Source organism: Trichomycterus rosablanca, chromosome 1, assembly GCF_030014385.1.
Source record: "Trichomycterus rosablanca isolate fTriRos1 chromosome 1, fTriRos1.hap1, whole genome shotgun sequence".
Taxonomy (NCBI): domain Eukaryota; kingdom Metazoa; phylum Chordata; class Actinopteri; order Siluriformes; family Trichomycteridae; genus Trichomycterus; species Trichomycterus rosablanca.
In genome coordinates, this window is record NC_085988.1 from 27,349,690 (window position 1) to 27,368,320 (window position 18,631).

At 40.3% G+C, this 18,631-nt stretch overlaps 1 protein-coding gene across 1 annotated transcript in view; it reads right to left on the reverse strand.

Annotated features, from left to right (window-relative positions):
* The window catches only part of abtb2b (ankyrin repeat and BTB (POZ) domain containing 2b), a 70,298-nt gene that overhangs the window by 17,766 nt on the left and 33,901 nt on the right, over positions 1 to 18,631 (reverse strand). Inside the window, exons 3-4 of the mRNA XM_063001326.1 lie at positions 7,518 to 7,667; positions 1,946 to 2,153 (exon numbers count right to left, since the gene is read on the reverse strand). Coding sequence (XP_062857396.1) covers positions 1,946 to 2,153; positions 7,518 to 7,667 — 358 coding nt within the window. The remainder of the gene's footprint in view (positions 1 to 1,945; positions 2,154 to 7,517; positions 7,668 to 18,631) is intronic.

Consider the following 18,631-nt stretch of genomic DNA (forward strand, 5'->3'; position numbering starts at 1 on the left):
ACCTTCTGTTTTTCACCCCAAGTTGGTTCTAATGTGAAACCTTTTTACCCACCTGAAGTCTGTAGGTTTGATGCTGCCATGTCAACAATGCCATTTCTACTGGATATGAAAGGAATCTATGACCAGAACTATTATAATTCTGAATCATCAAAATGATCTTTTAGGTCACTTAAGGAGGAAGGGTTCTGTTTAGTCTGGTCCCTTTTAAGGTACTGTCCTTGTACTATTTGGGGAAGGGTGTCCTTGCCACTGTTGCACTTAGCTTGCTCAAAGTTGTAAAGTTGCTTTGAGACAATATCTATCTATTAGTAGGATTTTAAACATATGTTCAAGCACTGTGTATTAGAATCTACCGGGTGTATCATGCTGATACTACAGGATATTACAATATCAATGTCATATTTCCAAGCCCTAGTTAATTTGACCGCCATGCAACCAACCACACTGTATGCCTAGACAGGTTGAGGTAGCTGCTATTTCACCCTTTCTTTGAAGTGTGCTGGATGAGCACCTTTGATTTGTATTTGAGCTTGTTGTTTAGACTGAGCAGCATCCATTGTTTCCTACAAGACTTGAAAACCAGCTGTAGCCAACACGTTACGGTCTGGTCTGAATGCAATCATCATACACATCTGTGTGTGCGAATGCTATTGAAACATTTGGACAGGCTAAGTCTCTGACAATAATTATCAAACAGCACACTAACAACTGGAGCAACCATCAAAGAACTATACAGACTTTGCTGTTGGGCATTCTGGCAGTAAACATCTGGCTGCACCAAGAATGTCAATTTGCTATGAAGTGTGAATCTGGTCCAGCTTACTTTTTGGTGTTTACGGTATTAAAGTTAGATACAAAAGACAAGAAATGTACACCACACAGGGCCTCACTATTGCAGCAATATGTAGTCATTAATCTTGGGCTCCTTTTGAGCTGCTGACAGGCTAATCTCAGTTTTTTGGAGAAAGCTCTTCCTATTGTATTCAGGGCCGAAAACCGTATGCAGCTCTAAAGGGAATAGGAAAACCTGCTGCAGGGCCTGTTCTCAGTCTGATGGTTACATCTTGATCCTATTGTTCCTTGTCTTCTGAAAGTTTTAAAATCTTAGAGCTTGTTTATAAAGAATCTGTGTGAAGCGTCATGTTTCATGAAATTAAACTGGGCAATTATGTAGGACTGTAACCTTACATTTCTAGCAGATATAGTACATTCATGTAGGACTGTAACCTTACATTTCTAGCAGATATAGTTCATCCATGTAGGACTGTAACCTTACATTTCTAGCAGATAGAGTACATTCATGAAGGACAGAGATCTAACATGCTAGCACACCTTTGTATAGTGTAGACACATGGCCAGTTAGGTGTGTTGGATGCCTGACTAGGTTGGTAGGACTGCTAAAATTTTTGCACTTGTGAGCTCAAACACTATAGTAGTGTGCTAACATGTTAGATTTCTGTACTGCTTGAGTATACATATATATTCTTATTTTGACGTTGATTATTTTAATCTTGAAATATTTAGTATAAGTATAAACAGCCATAAAGTAGAAGCATGAGATTTCATTGGAGCACCATTACAGACCTTTATAAAGCTCTTTAAAACACTCCAGGTGTAAGTTGGCATTTGAAGTTTGTTTACACTGAGTTCTATTATTTTTTCTGCATACAGTACTGCATATACAGTGCATTCCAGACAGACATCAACAACAGCCCTGAAACAATCCACCTCAGAGAGAAGCCGACTAAGCTCATAATTGAATGAAGGCCCACAACAAAAGCTCTGAAATGAGGTTTTAAGGAGTCTTTACAGCTCCACCATATCATTATAGCATCTAAAATCTCCTGCGGGTTATTTGGCTTCTCAGACTTCACATGCATATGAATGGGCCCATCAGGTGGTAATTAGTGCAAATTGGAGGGGAAAAAGGTGCTTTGGGTCTTACCTCTCTTTGCTCAGGGCCATTCTCGGTGGCTCCAGGTTAGGATTCTCCATGGACTCCATCTGAGGGCAGCGCAGAAAGTAGTAGAGCGTGTGCAAGGCATCCGGTGACCAGGAGACGGGCTGCTGGCGGACATGGCGGGATGGACTTGCGCCGATCCGCACTGAACCCAGACGCTGCATGTGGTGCATGGCTCGTGACACAAGATCACCTGTGCAAAAAGAAACACACATGTGGCATGAATTGTAAAGATAACCATTGCACATTTCACTGGCTCCAAACCAAAAGATAACCAGGTTAGTTTACTTGGGAATTATCAGTATATTTATCTGCATTATTAAGGCCTAGTTTACACCACATGATTTTTGCCCTGATTTACGCTTGCTGACAGGTCGGGGCTCGAAAATCGACTCTTGGTCGCCATGTGTCACCTGTCAGCGACTCAAAATCATGTAGTGTTAAAGGTGTAGCGATCAGGTTGTGACTGGCAGTGAGTGCAGAGTCGAGCTATAGCCAATGAGAACGCAAGATACAGGGTGAGGGAAAACCTGGGGAAGATGTAAATGTGTGGAATAAGGGCGTAATATAGTTTCTATTAGAATACATTGGCATACACAAAAGCTTTACAGTATTTGTGACATCGTGACTTATCTCTCTGCAGAAAAGAAAACGGATCCCTGCTGGCCACGTAGCCATATCCACTTCTTCAGCCAAATTCAGTTATTTTTCCTACTTGCTTTTACCCTACATATCAGCGCACAAACTTTGATTGATGTGCTTTTGGACATGGTATCATTAAACCCCTTTTCACTTCTTGTTTGTGTTTGCGTGACAAAACATAGTTTGGGTAAATTACAAGAAATCAAGGTGTGTAGTGTGAACTGAACAGCGATCTGAACACCTTGAAAGTCGTGTAGTCTGAACTTAGCATAAGCATAAGCAGTTTTAATGTGATTTTTATTTAGTTCGGTTTGTCTTGGGGGGAGCAATACAGGGAACTGTTTCCGGTAGTGTACTTGACAGAAAAAACCTCTTCTGCAGAACACAGGAATCAATGCTAACACATTACGCTTACAGAAATTAATGACACAGCTCAGGTCTGTACACATTACACATGAGTCTTAGTGTGTAAAAGAGGTCAATTCAGCACGAATCTGCTGTTATCTAAGCAAAAGTATTAATCCTTGTGAACAACAAGTTCTGCAAGCCTGTCCGTTTTCGCCTAACACGTGACACACCAAAAAATTAAGTGGCTACGCGACATTTTTATCTGACTGGATGCTAAACCTGGAATGGTCCTCCAGCATCAAGTAACAGCCTACACAAAATGATTAGATAAAGAAGAAACTGTCCAAATAAGGATAAGGGTTCACATCCTTGTCTCCCACCAAATGATTCCCCAAACAAGATTATATCAACTGGCCCAGGATAGGTTTGTAAAATTAGCCACCCTATCTCATCAGGACTGATTAAATAAGCATTAAATGAAATCTAATACAGCTGGCCAAATATTCACCTCTGTGTAATACATACTAATGATTTACCATGGTCTACAACAACAAGAGCAGACAAGCATATATGAACTATGGTTACAAAAAGCTCAGTGTAAACTGTATACCACAGCAAATCCTTCCTTTGCTCAACCTGAACACTGTTTGAAAAGTACACTTTCAAAACACTTTAGAGGAATTCACGGCTATCAAATGGATAAACCTAAGATGGGTTTTACAGCCTCCTTCCCAATACTCATTAAGACACAAAAAGAGTTTAACTTCACAAGACAGACCTACGAGCACTAAATCAGGACCTGGTTCTGAACAGATGGAGTAAAAAAGACACTTTTACAGACCCAGAAACAAAACATGCAAGTTACAAAAGAATTAATAAAAGAATGTTAGGCTACAACAGTGGTAAAGCTAAATGGACAGGCTATATATAGGCCGGCTGGTCCATTTGTTGAAACGAGTAACGATTGTTGAAGGTAATTACCCAGTGGCTTCATTTCTAACCAGAATGTGTGGTTTATGAGTGGGAGTGTCTCTCCATTAGGAGCTGAAGATCCCACTTACAGCTAAAGGGGCTCCTTTGTGACCTACCATTCCCTTCGCTTGGTCTCAGGGGAATTAAGATGGAATAGGGAGGCTGTGCTAGACTTGCTGTTTAGGTCTATTCTGTAACCGTGGCCATATGAGATGAATTCTCAGGCTTAGAAGAAATGCTGACTGATATTTAATGTACTTTCTGTCTCTCTTTCCACTGTCTAGCAAATCCTAGTATGCATATTTATATATACGCTGAATCAAAAGCAAATGTGGGAAAATGTGTTTAACTAAAAATCACAGATTTTTAAAGGAAATTGCCACATTCACGGCATTCATTAAATTACACTCATAAATTGAATGATACAATGAATAGAAACTACAATACACAGCACAGCCTACCTTAATAGTTGAATGTAAACCTAAAACATTCAGCGACTTTGTGAGGCTCTGTCTCAAATACGAAAATTCTCATCCGTGGTTTGACACTCCATCCTCTGCGTCCACAGAATTGTTTGGGAGTTTTTCAAACTCAATTAACCAAGAACCAATTAACCGATTGCTAACTGAATTGCCGTAGGATTGCTAGGAGCACCTCATATTGCAATTAACCAGTAAATGTAAGGCACTTGAACGCTACACGAATGAAATCACAGCAAATTGCATAATACATGGGAAAGTATTGTCCATGATTTTCCTGCCCATAAATTAAGTAAGGCCTTATTATTGACTATCAAGAAAATCACACGTGCCATTTTGTTCTAATTAATAATTGTCAATTGATTATAAAAGATCAGGATTAATTTATAAGTGATGTACAGTAAACATACAAGATACAAAAATTAATCAACAGATGAAAATGATTACAACAAGCCTATATAAGCTCATGGACTGCATTTACTCAGCTTTCCATGGAAACAGGATGAATGAGAAAGGAGACGGAGCCAAATCATCACATACTTTTAAATGTGAGCATGTGCAGTACGCTAGAGCAGCCAAGCTTGTACACATGCCTCACTGTCTACCAGTTCCCTTGGGCAATGCTGCCTGTGCTGTCCAGAGTGCATGCAAATAGGGTGGAGAGGGTGCCAGTACAGCCCAGTAGACTCCCCAAACCAGCACAGAAAGAGCTTTCATTCAACCTCGTTTACTCCTCACGCACATGAACGTGCTCTTGTGCAAGGGTACAAACAGTAGAGTGTCCAGAAGTTTTCCAGAGGAATTACATCCCTAACATCAATAAGCTCGAGCCATTTCCCACCACATACCACCGCCTCAACTGTAGCATGCTACATTAAAGCACATAACACAGAGACTCATTTACCAATGGGAAAATATCACATATTCATAGCTTAAAAAAACCCTGCAAAATTATGATCTAAAATTAAAAAGAGTTACACATTAAGGCCTCCTGTGCTAATACAGGGTGATTTTTGTACACAGTTTTATTTTTTTGTTTTAATATAATGTAGGTCACAACATTGGTCTGTATTGATACCTGATGTTAATATAAACAGCAAGTGTTAGCAAACAGGAACATGTCTCTGAAGTTTGTAATCACATGAAAGCTGTGTTTGAGTAATCTCAGACTCCCCTGAGATTCCAGTACGTGGACATCTCTCCTAAATAATGAGTTCCAGTGTAACAGACACACCCACTGCAGTAAAATAAATGATATGCTTCCAACTTGTGGCCACAGTTTGATGAACCCTTTTTACTGTTACAGTAGGGCGGCATGGTGGCTAAGTGGGTAGCACTGTCACCTCACAGCAAGAAGGTCCTGGGTTCGATCCCCAGGTGGGGCGGTCCGGGTCCTTTCTGTGTGGAGTTTGCATGTTCTCCCTGTGTCTGCGTGGGTTTACTCCGAGTGCTCAGACGTAAACCGTTTTCCTCCGGTTTCCTCCCACAGTCCAAAGACATGCAAGCAAGGTGAATTGGAAATATTAAATTGTCCATGACTGTGTTCAATATAACCTTGTGAACTGATAAACCTTGTGTAATGAGTAACTACCGTTCCTGTCATGAATGTAACCAAAGTGTAAAACATGACGTTAAAATCCTAATAAACAAACAAACAATACTGTTTCAGTATGATGGTCACATGGTTGGATAAATTTAGTGTGAAGACCCCAATTGGGAGACCATTGGGAGTAACTGGACAGTCGATTGCGAGCCAGGCCTTTCACATTTGGTGAATTATCACAGACACAAGTAAAAATCTTGTGGAAAGCTTTGCCATAAACATAAGAGTTGGTATAGCTCTGGAATAGAATGTACAACAAGCTTATGGCCAGGTGTCTATAAACTTTTGGCCATTTAGTGCAGCATACACTTGCTTCTGCATTTACATTTCACACTTATCCAATGTGACCTACAACTATGATATAATAAAGTTCAATTATTTTAGGTTTGCCTTGCTCAGGAACATTATGGGTAACTCAATATGGGCAACTTTGGTGTTGGTGGAGCTTGAACCAGTGACTTTCTGATCACAAGTCCAGTATCTTGCTAAGCTACCTCTGCCCTATCACTGCTAACTCAAACAAAGATAAAATGAACAAAGGGATTCAGCCGAGACATCAACAACAACAAGAAATTCAAGCCTTTAGCAAACAGAAGCAGGAATTCCATGTCTCCCATCAGACGAGACCATGTCTTCAGGGAGACGGCCTTGTCCTCTGGCAAAACAGATAAGAGGGGATCTATTTATTGACCCCCACTTCTCAAATTCGGCAGGGCAGCAGTCAGGACATCCTGCTACACTGATCTCACCTCAGTGCTTTTTAGATGTCCAAAAGACTTCCAGAAGTATTCTTAAGTGGGCCAGAAACTCCACATTCACATTTCATCCACACACCTTCTAGCATCGATTATTTTTCTCTTTTTTTATCTCTCAGCTTGTGTTTAGAGAGCAAACACATATCTGTCCTCTTTCTGAAGAACTGAAAAGAGGAGTGTTTACAAGAAGGGAGGAATAATGGGATAATCTGCCTGGAAAAGCAAATAACATTCACGTTATCACCTCTCCCACGTTCACTCCACTGCAATAACATCCAGTAAACTGGTATCTGAGCAGTTCCAGCATGAGCTCATTTCTGCTCAGCCTCAACCCACCCACCCCGCCAGGTTCTTCGGTTGATATCACACTGTTGGGGTTATATGAATAAACATGACTGTTTTTTAGATGGAAAGAAGATCTTGTCAGAAGTGCTTATTGTATGTTAATTAAGTTCGTCCGCAAGATTCCTCAAGCTTTTGATTCCCTGCTGTCAAGATGGCCCAGTTTTTCAAAACATCAGAGATACAGGAGGCAGGCTCAAGACAAAAGCAGGATAGAAAAGGAAACGAGAAGAAGCACGACGTCAAAGGAAACATGCGGGAAAATTCTCTTTGGTGCTTCTTTGTGAAAATCATGAATGAGTCGATTGTTCTACCGGCTGTGCGGAAAAAAACTTGTGGACAAATGTGTTGAAGACATTTATGGACTGCAGATGAGCAAAATGAGGTGTGTTTGAAAACAATGAAAAGACACTCACTCAGTTCAGAGATGCTGCCCACACAGGTGGCCAGTAGAGACTGCTCCAGAGTCCGCAGTTCCAGCTGGGCGTAAGCATCTTCTCTTCTCTCCAGCCCGGCCTGCTGGCCCTCTGTGTATGGACTAAAATAGGCTGGCAAGGACAGCACCCCTGCAGAGAGTGGCAGAGAAAACATAAATTAGGAATCACATTTGACTAATTCTGTATGCCGTACGCACATTAGATCATTTTTAGGAATGCATGAAATCACATATGAATGTGCAGAATCTAGCTCACAAGTATTAATTTAAAATACATAGAGGGCGACACAGTGGCTCAGTGGATAGCACTGTCGACTCACAGCAAGGTGGTCCTGGGTTCGATTCCCAGGTGGAGCGGAGTTTGCATGTTCTCCCTGTGTCTGTGTGGGTTTCCTCCGAGAGCTCCAGTTTCCTCCCACAGTTCATGCAAATGAGATGAATTGGAGATACCAAATTGTCCATGACTGTTTGATATTTAATTTGAACTGATGAATCTTGTGTAACCTGTAATTACCTGTCCTGTCATGAATGTAACCAAAGTGTGTAAAACATGACGTTAAAATCCTAATAAATAAATAAAATATGTAAAAGAGACAAAGAGACCAAGCAGTAACCCCAAGTCTGTTTTTATGTAAAATAGTTCAATATCAAGGCAACCACTATGAAGAAATGAATGAACCATGTACTAAAATCCTCTGTACTGGTTTACCAGGGTGAACTGTTCTCCCTGTGTCTACGTGGGTTTTCTCCAGGTGCTCCGGTTTCCTCCCACAGTGCAAAAACATGCAAGTGAGGTGAATTGGAGATACAAAATTGTCCATCACTGTGTTCAATATAACCTTGTGAATTAATTGATCTTGTGTAACGAGTAACTACCGTCTACTGTCATAAATGTAACCAAAGAGTGTAAAACATGATGCTAAAATCAAGAGTGAACAATATATGTCATCTCAAAAACAATTGGTATTAAAATAGTGACGTCTATATGATGCTTTAAAGTATAACAACAGCCACTCTTCTGAGACGCCTTCTCACAAGACTTTAAAGTATGGCCATGGGAATTTGTGCCGGCTGAGTCAAAAGAGCACTTGTATATTGGGCACTGGCCTGGCTCTCCAAAGCTGTTCAGTGGGGCTGAGGACCGGGCTCTGTGCAGGCCACCAAGCTTTTCTTCATGTATTTATAGACCTGGGTTTATGCACAAGGGCACAGTCAAGCTGAAACAGGAAATATTCTTCCCTAAACTGTTGCTGCTTAGTTGAAAGTATATAATTTCCTTTATAGAATTGATTTATTACATCTGCTAGCAATTGCTGTCACTGAAACACATGAATTAATTGAAGTCTCAAATTCCTTAATGAGCAATTATGTTTGGAACAGTAGAAATGAGCATATTCTATTTGATGTACTGTAGTAGTATAAGGTTTGGGATGCAGTCAGGTTTTCATTATTCTATGGATGTTCTGATTGATGCTCATCACTGGGCTTGCACTTAGTCACTAGCAGCTTGTGTTACATGATTTATCACCTTCAAACATGCTGGAAAATACTGGAGGCTCCGATCAACGGCAGGGGAAATCAATCTGCTGAACCACTCGCACTATATGAGCCATCATGCAGGGCACAAACACAGTTTAGACATCGATCTAAGAAGTGCTCAGAAACACTTCCAAAATTAGTCTGTAAATGGAACGTTGAGCTTCAGATTGCTTAGTGTGCAGTTGGGATTCGAGAAATTGCACAGACCACCACAAGTGCCAGCGCAACAGCAATGCCAATAACTTTTTACTACTGGATTTTATAATCAGTGTGTAAGGCAGTCATTGCCTTTATTGCCGAATACATAAACTTTCATTTACGGTCTATAGAAAAAAATAGGCCACAACTAGTCTCAACACGTCTGCGCCGACAAAGGTTGCAAAGAATTTCTTAGGAACTGAAGAGGAATTTTACAAGAACACAGTTTTAAAACAATTAAAAAAAAACTTTCTGCTATGCAAGTACAGTAGATTCATGTAGAGTCTCCATGCTCAGTGGAAACAGTCACATTTTATTGCACATCTATTTATTTTAATATTTACTATAATAAAGCTTTTTTAAAAAGTACATTATTATACCTTCAACTAACTAACTAACTAACCTTCAACTAAAAGATTAACACAACTGGAGCAGCTAAAACTGAGGAAACGTTTTTTTTTTTTTTTACCCAACTCCCTAAAATCAATGTACTGTAGTCAAATAACATGGGCAGCACAGTGGATTGGTGGGTAGCACTTCCACCTTACAGCAAGAGGGTCCTGGGTTTGATTCCAAAGTGGAACGGTCTGGGTGCTTTCTGTGTGGAGTTTGCATGTTCTCCCTGTGTCTGCATAGGTTTCCTCAGGGAGCTCCGGTTTCCTCCCACAGTCCAAAGACATGCAGTCAGGTTAAATGGAGATACTAAAATTGGTCCGTGTGTGTGAGTGTGTTTGGACTGGCAACCTGTCCAGGGTGTTTCCTACAGTTCGCCTAGTGAATTGTACCCACTGCAACACTTAATGGGATAAAGCAGTGGTAAAACAGACAATGTATGAATCAATGAAATAACTAACCAAAATATTTAGGCCCAGTTTTCTCTGGATTTTTTTCTTATCAATGGATTTAAGATGAGATACTAATGCAATTTTGTAAAACTCTGGCATAACTAAGCCTTTTCTAACATGAAAAATATTCAAACGTAATAGTTTTTTCTGTTTCCGTAATTGTTTTCTATTCCTTGCTGAGAACAGAACATAATAATCTTACGTGCATAAATAATTCTTCCACAATGATTAATAGGGACCCACAATAAAAATAACCCCCTTACCACTTATTTGTTTTGTTCAAAGAGGCACAGATGTGCTGGAACAGAATATACTGATCAGCCATAACATTAAAAACACCTCCTTGTTTCTACACTCACTGTCCATTTTCTCAGCTCCACTTACTATATACTGTAGAAGCACTTTGTAGTTCTAGAATTACTGACTGTAGTCTATCTGTTTCTCTACATACTTTTTAGCCTGCTTTCACCCTGTTCTTCAATGGTCAGGACCCCCACAGAACAGGTATTATTTGGGTGGTGGATGATTCTCAGCACTGCAGTGACACTGACATGGTGGGGGTGTGTTAGTGTGTGTTGTGCTGGTATGAGTGGATCAGACACAGCAGCGCTGCTGGAGTTTTTAAATACAGTGTCCACTCACTGTCCACTCATCTATTGCTGCTGTTTGAGTTGGTCATCTTCTAGACCTTCATCAGTGGTAACAGGACGCTGCCCATAGGGCGCTGTTGACTGGATATTTTTGGTTGGTGGACTATTCTCAGTCCAGCAGTGACAATAAGGTGTTTAAAAACTCCAGCAGTGCTGCTGTGTCTTATCCACTCATACCAGCACAATTCACACTAACACACCACCACCATGCCATTGTCACTGCAGTGCTGAGAATGACCCACCACCCAAACAATACCGACTCTGTGGGGGTCCTGACCATTGAAGAACAGGGTGAAAGGAGCGAACAAAGCATGCACAGAAACAGATGGACTACAGTCAGTAATTGTAGAACTACAAAGTGCTTCTATATGGTAAGTGGAGCTGATGAAAGACTGTGTGTAGAAACAAGGAGGTGGTTTTAATGTTATGGCTGATCAGTCTATGTGCCTTCCCAAACTTCACAAATGTTATAAATATATATTTGATTCCATAAAATCAATTTTATGTCTGCTTGTGTGGTATAATAGTAAGAGTCTAACTTCTGGGCTGGGCTCACAAATACAGTTTTCGTAATTGTTTTTATTCCTTGCTGAGAATAGAAAACAATATTCTGTACTTCTGTGCATAAATAATTCCAACACAATTTTAGCAAACGTACATTAACAAACATAAGGGCTGTAACACATGTTGGCTTAAAAACACAAACTCCAGGCTGGATATGTTAAGAAAGCACAAGGGCAAAATCAAACAAAGCCTTATCCTCTATATTATAGTCCTAAGGTATAATTTTAGCTAACACCTAGTTAAACAAAGTGGTGACCACTACTTCCTCAGTCTAAAAACAGGCCTGTTTCTTGGCTTTCACATAAACACTAGCCTCTACCCACTCTGGTTCAGTCTCCCAGATGACTAAAGATATACTCATTCCCACAGTGAGCTGATGGGACTTTTTGCAGTCTGTTCTGACTGTTGTTTCAAGCATACGATTCTCCTAACAGTTCCTCCCAGCTCTTCTCTGATGTGAAACAAAGCTTACTGCGATCACCTGCCAAGTCCAATGATTGTGTAATAGCAGGCCGGTTTTACCAAGATTTCTCTTAGCTGGAAAACAACACCCTTACATAACTCAGCAAAAATAACACACGTATTTCTCAGGAAAACTAAATAAACTTCTTAGCCTGTCGCTAGCCAGCACAGCACATGATTAGGTTGAGCTTAGTAAGGCCCTTCCCTAAACTCCTAAACTGTTGTTGCAAAATTGGTAGCATATAATTTCCTTTATATCAAAAAGTGTCCATACTTTTTTAACTCTATTTAATAAGAATTTCAAAAACAAATGACATCACTTTTCTACATAGTCACCTTCTGATGCATTTTTCCCAGCGTCATACCAACTGTTTAATGCCATCAGCAAAAATGTTTTTGGTTGAGTGTGTAGCCACTGATGCACCTTGCTTTCACATCATCATCACATGAAAATCTTCTTCCCCTTAAAGCTTCTTTGAGCAGTCCCAAAAGGTGGAAATCAGATGGCGCTAAATCCAGACTATAAGGTCTCTCTCAGTCTCTCAGACACGAACAAATTACTACTCCTCCCACCCTCACTGTTTCCAACCAAAATATAAAAGTGCAGAAACTTTTTGAAGGTTTCTCGTATATAATTTCCTTTATTTAATTGATTTATTACATCTAAAAGCAATTGTTGTCAGTCACTGAAGCACATGAATTCTTTAATTAGAAGAGGTGTGTACATATCTTTGGCCACATAGTGTATGTTACAGAGGCGCTGCTGCTGCCTATAAGCTGGGTCTTAAATTCAATACTACTTTATGAGCAAGTATGTTTAGAAAAATAGATACAGTATTAGCATATTTTTTTTAATACAATGGTACCTTGAAACTCAATGTTAATTGGTTCTGGGACTGGGTTGAGTTTAAAAGGTGTCAAGTTTAAGGTATTTTTCCCATATGGATGTATAGGAAACTTGTTAATGAGTTCCATGGTCCTGTGGAAAATAATGGGATTGTTTTTTACACTTACACACTGAACACTATAACACATATAATATAAAAACACTGAAAAACATAAAGCTGATTCTTGCAATTTCTCCAAACCACAAGCTGTAACACAAGTTTAAAAGGGAAACAGTGAGGAAAATCCAAATAAACACAGATACATGTGGATGACTTCAGAGTGAATCTGACAGTTATTCCACACAAATGCAGATTCGTCTCATATGCATACTTTGATGACGTATTACCGCACCACTCGAGCCGAGCTCTGAAAAAAGTGACTGTTCATTAACAAATTAAATAAATAATTTTTTTAATGCATTTTCTCCCCATTTTCCTCCCGATTTAGCGCACTAAATTTTTGTCTTCTGCTGCTACCACAGATACCAGATTGCATCCGAAGAGAGCACGACGCTGTACTCGCCTCTTTCGACACGTGTACAGCCCTCCTCTTTTCGCCCCTGCTTTCTGCACAGGCGTCTCTTCCACCAGTCAGGGTACTTATACAGCGTATGAAGACCGACCCACCCACACATAGTCCGGCTCCCACCCTGCAGATACGGTGGCCAATTAGTATCTGCTGCAGGCACTACACCGAGTTTCGAACCGAGGAAATAAATACAATTTTAAAAAACAAACTTCACTTGTTGAGTTTAAGAGAAACGTTGAGTTTAAGGGTACAAATTTCTTGACGAAGGGCGTTGAGTTTCAAAGATTTTGAGTTTAGGGGACGTTGAGTTATTAGGTACAGTACCACTGTATATGTAGCTAGCCAGCATAGCACATGGTGAGTTTGAGCTTCTCGTCCAGAGAAGTCCTCAATGCATCCCAGTATGTTTCCAAACACAGTCGTTTCCTCTCCCGCACACCCATTAAAAAAATTTCGGACTGTTATGTTTACGAGTCCTTGATGTATTTATTCCAACGTGGTCTTAAATAGCAGTTTCCTGATTGCTTTTTATGTGGAAAGCCAGACTCAGCGTAAGACACAAAGAGCAGTTCAGTACTGCTGAAAGGAGAATTCAGTTCTGCTGCACTGTACATTCATGTTGAATCTCTGCTTTGGCCTATTAGAGTTACAGTGCTGCCAAGCAAAAACAGACTGAGAACCCTTACTGAGAAGCTAAAACTAAGTAATACTGTAAATCCTATTTATATACAGCACTCCAAAAGATAAATAAGATCCACTTTATCACTCGTTTTATCTGTTTCCAAGTACTTGCTCATATATTTTGGAATTCCCCAAAGAAAACCATATGAAGTTTAAAAAAGTGTTTTGTAAAAACATGATTATATCAACCTCAAGGACTGAGATATATGATTGCACACAATATGAGGGTGGCTCCAGTCTTCCCAAAATACAACGTTAGACTTTTCTTTGTAGAGCACAATGAATAAACCCGCGCTACAGCAGTACAGTGACAGGGAAAATCAGTGCTCTGCCTTCCCAAGGTCATAAATTCCAGCAGACAGGGCTAAATATTGGCTTACGGTAAACAGTCCTTTTACCATCTCTAAAAAACAACATGATTTACATGCATAATGTGGAATTTATAGCTCAGAGCTTTACGTCTATTCACAGTATTGCAGTACTATTCATAGCAAAGGATGTACATTTCCCAAGCTTTTAAGAGCTGTTTCTACAATTATTAACAATGCAGGGCTGATTAAAATTGTACTATTAAAACAGTCTAGTCTATTCTATAGGACCAAAAGTAGGGCCACTACCTTGTTGGATTTATTTATTTATTTATTAGGATTTAAACGTCATGTTTTACACACTTTGCATTCATGGGCAGGTAAGTACTGGACATGGACGATTTTGTATCTCCAGTTCACCTCACTTGCATGTCTTTGAACTGTGGGAGAAAATCAGAGGTCCGAAGGAAATCCACACAGGCACAGGGAGAACATACAAACACCACACAGAAAGGACCTAGACCGCTCTACTTGAGAATCGAACCCAGGACCTTCTTGCTGTAAGGCGGCAGTGCTACCCACTAAGCCACCGGGCTGCCCAGCTTGTTGGACATTCCATTCTAAAATCATGTGTATTAATAGTGATTTATGATAATAATAAACCCCTCACCACCCATTTTATGGTCAGTTTTTTTGTTCAAATAGTTACATATATAGTGGTACAGGAAAAGTGCCTACCCCAAACTTCCCAAAAGTTAAAAATAAGATTTGATTTTGTTTAATTTATATATACAGGGGTTGGACAATGAAACTGAAACACCTGTCATTTTAGTGTGGGAGGTTTCATGGCTAAATTGGACCAGTCTGGTGGCCAATCTTCATTAATTGCACATTGCACCAGTAAGAGCAGAGTGTGAAGGTTCAATTAGCAGGGTAAGAGCACAGTTTTGCTCAAAATATTGCAATGCACACAACATTATGGGTGACATACCAGAGTTCAAAAGAGGATAAATTGTTGGTGCACGTCTTGCTGGCGCATCTGTGACCAAGACAGCAAGTCTTTGTGATGTATCAAGAGCCACGGTATCCAGGGTAATGTCAGCATACCACCAAGAAGGACAAACCACATCCAACAGGATTAACTGTGGACGCAAGAGGAAGCTGTCTGAAAGGGATGTTCGGGTGCTAACCCGGATTGTATCCAAAAAACATAAAACCACGGCTGCCCAAATCACGGCAGTATTAAATGTGCACCTCAACTCTCCTGTTTCCACCAGAACTGTCCGTCGGGAGCTCCACAGGGTCAATATACACGGCCGGGCTGCTATAGCCAAACCTTTGGTCACTCGTGCCAATGCCAAACGTCGGTTTCAATGGTGCAAGGAGTGCAAATCTTGGGCTGTGGACAATGTGAAACATGTATTGTTCTCTGATGAGTCCACCTTTACTGTTTTCCCCACATCCGGGAGAGTTACGGTGTGGAGAAGCCCCAAAGAAGCGTACCACCCAGACTGTTGCATGCCCAGAGTGAAGCATGGGGGTGGATCAGTGATGGTTTGGGCTGCCATATCATGGCATTCCCTTGGCCCAATACTTGTGCTAGATGGGCGCGTCACTGCCAAGGACTACCGAACCATTCTGGAGGACCATGTGCATCCAATGGTTCAAACATTGTATCCTGAAGGCGGTGCCGTGTATCAGGATGACAATGCACCAATACACACAGCAAGACTGGTGAAAGATTGGTTTGATGAACATGAAAGTGAAGTTGAACATCTCCCATGGCCTGCACAGTCACCAGATCTAAATATTATTGAGCCACTTTGGGGTGTTTTGGAGAAGCGAGTCAGGAAACGTTTTCCTCCACCAGCATCACGTAGTGACCTGGCCACTATCCTGCAAGAAGAATGGCTTAAAATCCCTCTGACCACTGTGCAGGACTTGTATATGTCATTTCCAAGACGAATTGACGCTGTATTGGCCGCAAAAGGAGGCCCTACACCATACTAATAAATTATTGTGGTCTAAAACCAGGTGTTTCAGTTTCATTGTCCAACCCCTGTATGTGTGTGTGTGTGTGTATGTGTGTGTGTGTGTGTGTGTGTGTTTTTGTCAGCTTGTGAGGTGCAGTGGTAAGAGCCTGAGTTTTGAATCCTGGGTTCGAATCCTGGGCTGGGTGCATGATGTTATGTGAGCCTAGCCATTAGAAAGACACATATTAGTGTACTTTAGTGCTGGTATCAAGTCTGGATAAACAGGTGCCATCAGCAAAGGCATCAGGATTGAAAACTGTGGTCGAATGATCTGCTGTGGCGACCCCTTGTAAGAAGACCACTACGCTGAAGGGAATCATCCAAATATTTGGTATAACTGATTTTATAAACCCTTTTAAATTAGTATTTGTTTAACATAATTATTTTATGGCTTATTAATTATTATTATTATTATTATATGCTGCTTATTTATTACTATGACCTAAGCTTGACACCTTCAGTAGTTTGAACATGAGGCCTGTAATAAACACACATTTAATTTTTTATGCTCTTTGTATGGCTTTTTTTTTTAGATTACTATGGTAATAATCCTCTGTAAAATGTGAAAAAGAAAATGATACTTAAGGTTGTTTTGCTTGGACCACAGGGAAAATTTTGTGACACCAGCTATTTCCAATACATTTGAGGGTATGAAATGTCCAAATCTTGCTGCATACAAAACTGCACTTTGGAAACACATTGGATTAAAAACAGATTGCTGGCTCCATACTGACAGGCATTCAATTAGAAGTGATCATGGCTGTCCAAAAGACAAATTCACATAGACACGAAGGACTGCATGATTTACTGCCCCTAACCAATTTGTCCAGTTGCACGGGGGTGACCTCTCAGTTTGAGAGGGGGGAGGTTGTGCCCGGGGTATTTGCCCACACTCACTGTTTACCACAAAGGAAGAGGTTTACTCGGTTAAATTACAAAGAGCACTCACATCAGCTTTGTGTGTTCTGTGAAGTCCTGCTTAAAACATCTCTGCACATTCCTTGTTTTCATTAATTTCATTTTATTTTTATCAACCGCTTTATCCTGGTCAATATATTTTATTTTACCTCAATATTTTTATTGACTTGTTTAGTAGTGGCTTGTCATGTTAAACATGATATCTAAGATTTAAGACAGCAGCACCCAGCAGACAGACTGGATTAGCTTGCATTAATAAATAGATAGATAGATAAATGGATGGATGGATGGATGGATAGATAGATAGACAGACAGACAGACAGACAGACAGACAGACAGACAGACAGACAGACAGAGACACACAAATGGACTAAAAGACTGGTAAGACAGCTAGACAGACACAGACTTAAAGATAGACACAGACTTAAAGATGGATAGACAGGCAGGCAGATAGACAGATGGACAGACAGGCAGATACATAGACAAGTAGACAGACAGACAGATATATAGTTAGACAGACAGACAGACATACAGATAAGTAGACAGACAGACAGAAACACACGAATGGACTGGTAGACTGGTAGACAGACAGATAAATAGAAACACAGACTTAAAGATGGATAGACAGGCAGGTATATAGATAAACAAGTAGACAGACAGACAGACAGATAAGTAGACAGACAGACAGACAGACAGACAGACAGACAGACAAACTGATAGATACATATACAGACAGACAGCAAAGTATACAGACAGACAGATAGATCAATCGATAGATAGATAGATAGATAGATAGATAGATAGATAGATAGATAGATAGATAGATAGATAGATAGACAGACAGACAGACAGACAGACAGACAGACAGACAGACAGACAGACTACCTGACAGACAGGTCAATAGATAGACAGATAGGCAGTCAGAGGGACAGACAGACAGACAGACAGACAGACAGATAGATAGATAGATAGCCAGACAGACAGATCAATAGATAGATAGATAGATAGATAGATAGATAGATAGATAGATAGATAGATAGATAGATAGACAGACAGACAGACAGACAGACAGACAGACAGACAGACAGACAGACAGACAGATAGATAGACAGACAGATTCAGATGGAAACTTTATACCATAAAGGCTTTTCAAACATGTTTTAAAGTAGTTGAAATTGCTCTTATTGTTTAGATGCTGGGACGTCATCCTCACACCTCTACTGTTTAAAAAATCCAGATCTCACTAATTCTCACCCTATGTACCAGGGGAGCACAGTTATAGAAGCTAGCTGGTAGGATGTCTTGAGTGAATATGTTTAGGAACATTCTGTAATAGAGAGCATTTCCCATGAGCACACACTCTGCTGTCTGCTTTTCTTAAATAAAGATCAATTTTGTTCTTAAGCTTCCAAAGAAAACTGCCCTGAATCTTTACATAACATATTGTATTCCACATGGCAAACAGAATTTTACACGGCAT